This window comes from Xenopus laevis, chromosome 9_10L, assembly GCF_017654675.1.
Source record: "Xenopus laevis strain J_2021 chromosome 9_10L, Xenopus_laevis_v10.1, whole genome shotgun sequence".
Classification (NCBI taxonomy): Eukaryota; Metazoa; Chordata; class Amphibia; order Anura; family Pipidae; genus Xenopus; species Xenopus laevis.
This window is the reverse complement of record NC_054387.1, coordinates 34,018,236-34,027,838: the sequence shown is the minus strand read 5'-3', so window position 1 is coordinate 34,027,838 and position 9,603 is coordinate 34,018,236. Positions and strand designations below refer to the sequence as shown.

Here is a 9,603-nt window from a genome sequence, read left to right as displayed (position 1 = left end):
AAGCACAATTCTGTGCTAGGGGTTATATCACCTTCTGTAGCAAGCTTGCTTTATGCTGCCATTCCAGTTGTGCCCAAGTACAGTATTTAGCCCACTTGAGAGTGAGACTCATTCAAAAGCCTTCGTAATCATTAACAGAATGACCAGTCTACGGTATTTTTCATCAGATGGGTAAACACAGAGGTTGCAAATAAATCTAAATGGCTTGCAATCATTCTGATATTTTTGGAGAAAAAATGTACATTCTATAAAAGTATTAAATAGTACAAATATTGGAGCCTTCAAAAGGAAAATTACAAGGGACGCATAGTAGGGCATATCAAGCTCTAATTCAGAAAGCCAATCTTCTGGACTATGATGCGCCAGTTAACATCTTTGTATGAATCCTATTTTCTGGACTTGAAAATGAAAGTCTTAAATAAAGTTATGGGTGCGTCAAAGGACACTTTATAACTTATCTCAGAATGAAGGAACCAATGCACTGTACCAGGTGAAATTATTAAAGGGGTTGCTCACCAATAAATTCACTTTTAGTACGTTATGAAATGGCTAATTCTAAGCAGTTTATCCTTTGGCCTTCATTTTTTCTTTTTTATATTTTTGTTTTCGTTATTAGCCTTTTTCTGACTCTTTCCAGCTTCTAAATGGGGGTCACTGACCCCCCCCCCCCAACTAAAATCAAATGCTGTGTAAGGTTACAAATGTATTATTTGTGTTACTTTTTATTAGTTATCTTTCTAGTCAGGCCTCTCATATTCATATTCCAGTCTCTCATTCAAATCAGTGCATGATTGCTTGGTTGATTTGGACCCTAGCAACCAGATCGCTGAAATTGCAAACGGGAGAGCTGCTGAATAAAAAGCTAATTAACTCAAAAATCTCAAATAATAAAAAATTAAATCCACTCTCTACATCATACTTAAGTGCAGCTATTTATACCTCTAGACAGCTGCAAAACAAATAACATGAGATCATTGGCTTTGTAGTACTTTATGATATATATAGTGTGTGTGTGTGTGTGTGAGATCAGGAATGACACAGTATTAGAGTATTGGCAAGATTCAGATATTCGACTAATAATTCTGGTGGAGAATGTACTTTGAGTACCAATGGGCCTAACAGAGTAGCTGATCATACAATTTTCATCCAGGCCATGGAACCAGATGTAAAAATAAACAGAAATGCAAATTTTGTAGTATACACAATATTTTATTGGTACTGTAAGAGCTTATATTAGAATACTGGGGGACAGTAGACCCCTACTCATGAATACTTAGTAGTTACACAGAAATGTTTTCATTGAAGGGTTTATCTTGTACTTTAATAGATGTATTTTTCAACCTCAAAAATATATATTATGCTGCATAGTGGGTGTTGAGCTAAAAGAGTCTCCCTCTTTATTTTCAACTGTGTCCAAGTTCCATGATCATGATTTCACGATCCGATGTGGATTGAATTTGAAATCAAGTGTGAGGGGAGAATACCACTTAAATCTGGGTTCCTTTGGGGGAACGGGCCAGGTTGGTTGGCTTAGACAATACACAGGAAATTGTAATTGCTGCAACATTTAATTCTTTGGACCAGATTCAATTCAATGAGAAAAAGGTTTATCATGTCAAAACTCATCAACGAGATTCTATCTGAGATGCGATTCAATTCAGAAAAACTTATCTCATGGTTTATCACGTGAAAAAACAATTGAAGTCTATGTGGACAAACTGAAAAGTTTATTTCTCCTCGAATTGAAACTCGTCCATGAATTTTCACGTGATAAACCATGAGATAACTTTTTCTCTCTGAATTGAATCTGGCCCTTTATTTATAAAGTTCACAACTGTATGCGTGATTTACATTGGCCTTCCTCAAATCTATCTAAAACCTTTTTTAACTATGGGCCTCTTACAGTAGTAAAATAAAGTTGGGGAGCAATACAAGCATGAAAAGCATTCCTGGGGGGGGCAAATATGGGCTGTGATTGGCTGTCGGTAGCCCCTATGTGGACTGGCAGGCTAAAAAAGTTCTATTTGGAAGTAGACATAGTTTTTATGCAACTAAAACTTTCCTACAAAGCAAGAATTCCATCCAATAGGATGGTGAGCAACGTGTTGGTATCACTGATCTAGACTGTGGGCTTCAGAGAATAAAAGTGTTTTTTATTGGAGGTTAAATGTATCTGCGTTTATAGTTAGAAAATTTATCGGTTGAACCAGTCTCCACAACTGGCAAAAGACGTCAGCAAATAACAGCACCACTAAGTGATTTTTGCGTGATATGTCTGTGCTAATACGAGCACCACTAACCCACGTTTATAACAAGTAGTTTCTGGCAGTGTATTCAGACATCTTGTAATGCCGGCTATCATCAGCAGCCACTAGGAGCCGCAGAAAGAAAAACATTTATTGATACTGAATGTGGCAGGCGAGAATTTGAAACCATCATTTTATTGTTTTGGGAACCACGGATGCATTTTCATTCTAAACACAAGTAATATAGCCATCCTAAATAGATGGCTCAAATAGATATATACTCTGAGAGATAAAAATGCACCATTTGAGCAAATATTGAGATCATAGAGATTCATACATCTTCTGTTTTCCTCCCAAAATGCAGAAAAGTCTCAAAAAACAGAGACAGACAATGCGAGACATTGGTTTCTTGGATTCATTTCTCTTCCAACAGATGTTGACCAATCAGATGCTGCGAATTGTATATCAAAGGCAGTATCAATATCCTAATCTTAAATGAATTTTCCCATCTTACTTAAAAACATACCTTTCCCAAGCCAACTTTATATACAGTGTTAAACTTTATTTAGAGGTTTTTAAGGGAACACCTATTAAAATAATTGATTGATGAAGGTCTATAACTGCACTGCCAGTGAAATGATTTTGTACAGGTCATGGATCTTCAAATATAGCAGGGGTTCCTATGTCTCATGATACATAAATAGCAATGCATCACATGACACCGATATCACAAAGCACCATTTATATGGATTTATATTACATGTTCCTTATGGCTTAGGGCATTCTAATCCGATGACAGAACAAAATAAGAAGCTGCCTAGGAATAGGCTTCTTTATGGCCACGGGGTGCATAACAGACAATATCCTTCGTACTATTTCTAGACAGCTACTTATCTCCTTTAAAATGGCCGCCAATGTTGACATAAAAAGATATTTCACCAGAAATAGGGTGGGAGGTAGGAATGTAAAAAATATTTTTTTCTGACCGGATATTTGAATCAGTATTGTCTACTGGCATATTTATGTATACATATAGTTATATCCACTTGGCTTAAATTACAAAGATAAACCTGCAAAAAGGGAGTGAATTCCTGTTTCCCAGCCAAAATATAAAGACGTTTGAAGTGGCAGTAAATGAATGTGCTAGTCTCCCTCTTTTTGCTTCTTCTTTTTTTAATTGCAAGCTTTTGATCATTTTCAGTTTCTTGGGCTCGCCGTGCAACCAGAAAAAAATTTCCAGACCCAATGGCTGCTGTTTCTTGGTTCCACTAGCGGGGTAGCTATTCTTTTGTCCCTTCCTCCTCAATCTGTGGCAGGGGTTGTTCTTTCCGTACAGAACCAGGCTTTGACGAACTCGGAGCATCTATGGCTTTTGGCTCATTGGTAAGGTAAGAGCCTTTGTAACGATGGAAGAAATGGTAAACCAAAAAGAGTACCGCAATGGCAATTAGGAACAGGAAGATCACAGTAACTGAAAGGAACAAGAAGGAGAATCGTTACCTTTTTTTGCTATAGTAGCAGGTCTGCTGTTCTGAGACGCCAACCAGACTTCAGAGCAACTGCAGCAGATTTTCATAAAAGTGCATGTGCAACACATTGGTTATAATATAATCGTTGAGGCCACAATGATGGTGGAATTATGGGAAGAAATGCTACATTGTGGATAAAAACATGGCTATTGCATCTGCAATTGCACTTTGCACACCACAGATCCATAGATAAATGACTTATGGTTCTGGTGTTATTCAAGGTAAGACTAGGTTGGATAAGCTGCATAGAATCCAGTGGGTTTTAGTATTTACAGGAAGATAAACAGGAGTCAAATGCCAACTATGCAATCATTTAAAGGGGTGGTTCACCTTTCAGGTAACTTTTATTATGTTCTATATTCTAAGTAACTTTAACTATTTATTTTTTATAGTTATTTGCCTTTTTCTTCTGACTCTTTGCAGCTTCCAAATGGGCGTTGCAGACTCCCATATGTATTGTTATTGCTACTTTTTATTACTGATCCTTCTATTCAGGCCTTTCCTATTCATATTCCAGTCTCTTATTCAAATCAATGCATGGTTGCTAGGGGAATCTGGACCCTAGCAACCAGATTGCTGAAACTGCAAACTGGAGAGCTGCAGAATAGAAATCGAAATAACTCTAAAACCTTCAGTGAAAAAAAATGAAAACATTTGCAAATTGGCTCAGAATATCACTCTCTACATCATACTAAATGTTATCTCAAAGGTGATAAACCCCATTAAAATAGGGCACTTCATGCAAACAAAAAAAAAAAAAAAAGATCTAGATTAGGGCTGTCCAAAAAGAAATTTTATGGCCCCACAAGGCTTCACAGACTTCAATGTATGACATCACCATTTTAATGTAATCCGGTCCTCAAACATACTATATGAGAAATACACTTAAAAGCAGCAAGTGGGACAGCACTGATCTAGATGAGACTGATCTAGGTGCTGGTATTTATGCTGGCATTTTAGTAACACATATCTGCATGCATTTTTGTGTTTAGTGTCTTAAATGAGCCCTATCATCCCTCACCAAGTCTGGGAAGAAATACATTTACTTACATGCAATGATCCCTGCTAAGCCATCATCATGTACATGAGGGAAAACTGTTAAAACAAAGGAACATATTATTGAGACTCTTAGGGTATGCAGGTGATCAGTAAAGCAAAACCACATGTATTAGAAGGTCTGGCTCTTAGGCCAATATGTCTGGTCCTTAAGCCAATGATTAGATCCCTATGCAATAGTTCACTTGACGCATATCATATTCAGACACAGCAAATAAGGCAGGATATTTGCACAGATTTATATCTGGGCTATGGCAGCGCAGCACAAATCAGAACAAAGGAGCACAACATTGCATTCTTCTTCCACTTCTTGGATCTTTGCTGCAATCCAGCGCCAGTACACATGTACATCAGAGTGAAAAGTCGGCTTTTTATACTACTGCACATGTGCACCTGAACCGGGCCGTAGAGTGAATTCAGTGTCATTCAGTAGTATCTGAGGCTGGTACAGCAAAAAGGAGCACTGGCCATTTTTTGGGGCCCCAAGCTTCACAGCAATATGTTGTTGAGATGCCCTGCCGTCTCACTGTTACATAGTGGGGATGGAATAAGCCAACAGTTTGAGGGTGCAGCAGATGTGCTTACCGTATATACTCGAGTATAAGCCGAGTTTTTCAGCCCCCAAAATATGCTGAAAAACTCTACCTCGGCTTATACTCGGGTCAAGCGCAAAAACAGTCGCCGGTGTCTAAGAATAGTCGCCGACGTCCAAGAATAGTCGCCAGCGTCCAAGAATAGTTGCCGGCATCCAAGAATAGTCTCCAAGAATATTCGCCGGCATCCAAGAATGGTCGCCAGCATCCAAAAACGAGACGCCGGCACCTCCGATGGGAGCAGAAACCCTCAATTTTTTGATTGAAACTTACCAGAAGCTGCTGCATTTCTCACCCTCGGCTTATACTCAAGTCAATAAGCTTTCCCAGTTTTTTGAGGTAAAATTAGGTACCTCGGCTTATACTCTAGTATATACGGTATATGTTAGGTGGGTCTCCAAAGCCCCACTCCGACACTGAATATTATACCTTTATTGTATAAAAGTGCTCCATACAAAACTGTGCATAGATAATATATATCTTATGCCACAGATTAATAGTGTGCAAGTATAGATTCAAATATAGAGAATGTATAGCTTATGGCGCAGATAATGTACAAATGAATGTATAGATTCACTTGACCATGCATCCGTAATTTGGGTCTACTTGATGACTAGTAATTATAAATTACCTTTGCCTACTTTATAAAACCACGCCCTATTTAATGATAACATATTAAATGCTGAAGGACGAATCTGCTTCATTTCCTGAACATTAGAAGTACCTTTCTGTGCAACAGGGCAGTTGGTTATTGCTGCTCACCTGTACCCATGTACCACGGATCCATATCGTAAGGGATGTGCACAATCTGCATGGGCATAGCTGCACAATTAGACTCCACCAGGGAGCCTTTCACTGAGATGATACCCACTGAATCAGATGGTCTGAAGATATCCCTGATGGGGGTAATATTGTTAAAGCGCACGTCTGCCAGGCATCCCGAAAACCCTGGTGTGTTAAACTTCTGCACCTCTGAATCTATGATGCCAGTCTCTAAAAAAAGGAAAAAGTATGAAAAAGTTGGCTTTTCTATCATACTGGTGTGTTTTAATTAAAGAACATTAACCACCCTATCCTACTTTGATTTCATATTTTCATATTCCATTCTATATGCAAAGTAGGCAAACTTATTCTTGCTTATTCTTACATTGCTTTATAGTACTATACGAGTTGTACCAGAGCAAAAGAGCTCCCCTTGCTGAGCAAATCTCACTTGACATGAAAGGACCAGAAGGACCAGGAAATAAACAGCCCTAATGCAATAAAATGTTCATTTAGAATTTTTTGACTATTTTCATGGTTTCTTGAAAGATTTTTTTAATTTGAAATGCCAGTAGTTTGTTTGGCAGACTATGATTCCACACACTATAATTCTCAAAAAAAAAATAAAAACACAATATGCCCCAGAACTTACCCACTACCCTTCCTAGAAAAAGAGCTTTTGGTGTATCGAACTTCCGATCCTCCCATAGGTAGAACTGATTCCTCACTAATGGGTAAAAGTCCACCTGGAAGAATATAAATATGGACTGAAGTAAACAGAGATGTAAGGAAGTTTTCAAATACTAGGTCCCTACAGGATCTGGTTTCAGAGGTCATGGTGAGCAGGTTGAGGTGGAGCAGGAGTAGAAGAACACAGGGAGCAGGCTCAGCAGCTGGTGGGGCATTCCAGAGTATAGACGACCCACTAATATCTTTATTGACATACAATTTTAATAAATGTCTAGATTACTCCCCCTATCACAGGTTATTAAGTGTTGATGACCAGGAAGAGTAGGGGACCAACACTTTGCCAATAATGAACTACCATATTAAGGAAATTGCAGCACACAGGCAAGAGGTATAGCATTGGCCACCACACCAGTACAGTTTAATGATAGATGAACTACAAGCTCAAGATTTCAGGCAGTAAGTGTCACCAGCCTCCACTGCAACTGTTGGGCCTGGATTGTAGTCCAGCCAAACACTAGGCACCACAATCTTCAAACTAGTAGTGTGCAAGGAAACTACATTTACTATAAGTGAGTGTTATGGAAAGTTCAAAGGAAAGCAAGACTTAAAATCAACTTTCCTAATGTTGATTTTATCACCAATGTTATGTTAATATCTATCAACTGTGAGTATGGTGGGTGCCGCAGTGCAGAGAACTATGGGTGCAAATCAAAGGTAGGAATGTTGTAAAACTCCAAAAACTTGTCTTTGACTGTGCCAAGAATAACAGTGTATCCCTTCCCACTAACAAATTGGCAGCAATTGTTTTATTAATGACTGTTGGTGGCCAGCCTTGCTCTGCCCCTAGAATTATTGAGTATGCTACCCTAGTTGCATTTTGAATGCGGATAAACATGCATTTTGGCCCAATTGTTATAGGAATAAACAAGTTTTTTCTACAAGACAGATTGTAGTTGTGCTGTGCCACTCATACGCCAGCTCTGGGTTACCTGGGTATAAAGGGTAAGGTTTTCTCTGGTGATATTGACCCTGTGGGGTCTGCCATCTGTCATGTTCCTTTTGTTCAGCTGATAGATATAAGGGGTATTGCCAACCTTATAATTTAGCTGTAATGTGCCTGAAACAGAGTGAGTGATATAAAAGCCTTCATTCGTTACATATACACACAACAACCAAGATTTCCTAAGTGCCAGGTCAGCAAATGCAATCCAATATATAGAGAGGGAGTGGACCCAGAACATTCAGATGAATATCATAGTGACAGACAACCTTAACCGGATGAATAAATAAAGAGTACATTTTATGGTATGGGCGGCTGCACAAAGGCATTTAAGTTATAATTTAAGTAGGGGTTACCTACCATCTGGCTTGAGGAGTACTGCTATGTAATCATAGGAGAATGAGCTGATATACAGAAGAACAGCTGGAGCTGCTGTAGTTCTGAAACTAAAGGAGATCTCCTCACGGGTCAGGTTGTTCACAAACAGAGGCATATATACAACATTGGCAAACTCCTGTGCAGCAACCATGCCAGCTGACAAAATGCCGTGCCGAAGCCACGTGCCGCTTTCAAAGTAGGCCCCTATATCTGTAATGTTGGTGCAGCAAAGAGAAAGAAGACAAATGGTAAATGATAATATAGCCAGAATTAATCAGGAATATCAGAAAAGTGCGTCACAGCATCTCATCTAATTGAAGCATTCACCATTGGGAACAATGGTGCTTTGGTATGCTAATGAAAAGGTTAAATGAGGATGAATTTAGATAACACAGTTTCTTCAGTTTATCTTGAGTCATGACGCATTTAACACACAAATCCAAGTGGCTTCATAAGTACATTATACACTCTGACAATTCCAATGATGTTCAGTACCTTCTTTCTCCTTAACTGTGTTTCTCTGTTACATTATTTCTATACCCAATGTTACCCAGGCCCAGGAAGCAATGCATTCTACCAGTCAATTTGTATAAGTTAAGGAAATTCAGTGGTTAATTTACCTCTTGTACAGAATGGTCCCTCAAAACCTGTTCCATTACAGTCACAGGTGTAGTGACTGTACCTTTCTACACAGCGGCCTCCGTTCTGGCACTCCAGACGTGGTTTCTCACAATATCCAGTGCAGTTGGTTCTCACACCTAATGTTTCATTGGCTTTGCCCTCTAAATCCAAAGTCACACCATTCATCCGCAATGCACGCAGGCAACCAAGGAACGGTTTCAATTTGTGCTCTGCTGTGCCTGTATACCAAATAAAAATTGTAAGAGTTCAACAATGTACATTTGGTTCCCACAGCATGTCCTGCGAATCTTTGGCCTTTCATTAAGTTCCTACAGCCAATCCTTGGCCTGTACTTAAGGTATTGCATCCTATCCTTGGCCTGTCCTTAAGTTCCTACAGCAATTCCTTGGCCTGTCCTTTAGGTCCTACCACCTATCCTTGACCTGTGTTTAAGTTCCTACAACCAATCCTTGGTCTGTCCTTACGGTCCCACAGCCTATCCTTGGCCTGTACTTAAGGTCCCACAGGCTATCCTTGGCCTGTCCCTAAGTTCCTACAGCCAATCCTTAGTCTGTCCTTAAGGTCGCACAGCCTCTCCTTGCCCCAATCCTTGGTCTGTTCTTAAGGTCCCACAGCCTACCATTGGCCCTTTAAGTTCCTACAGCCAATCTTTTGCCTGTCCGACAACCTATCCTTGACCTGTCCTTAAGACTATCATTTGTTTCTTC

At 39.3% G+C, this 9,603-nt stretch overlaps 1 protein-coding gene across 1 annotated transcript in view; it reads right to left on the bottom strand.

Moving 5' to 3' along the window:
- Positions 1-1,942: 1,942 nt before the first annotated feature.
- The window catches only part of cntnap1.L (contactin associated protein 1 L homeolog), a 53,904-nt gene continuing 46,243 nt past the window's right edge, over positions 1,943-9,603 (bottom strand). The window contains exons 18-24 of the mRNA XM_018235144.2: positions 8,875-9,114; positions 8,237-8,464; positions 7,866-7,993; positions 6,839-6,932; positions 6,187-6,417; positions 4,826-4,870; positions 1,943-3,717 (exon numbers count right to left, since the gene is read on the bottom strand). Coding sequence (XP_018090633.1) covers positions 3,527-3,717; positions 4,826-4,870; positions 6,187-6,417; positions 6,839-6,932; positions 7,866-7,993; positions 8,237-8,464; positions 8,875-9,114 — 1,157 coding nt within the window. The 3' untranslated portion in view covers positions 1,943-3,526. The remainder of the gene's footprint in view (positions 3,718-4,825; positions 4,871-6,186; positions 6,418-6,838; positions 6,933-7,865; positions 7,994-8,236; positions 8,465-8,874; positions 9,115-9,603) is intronic.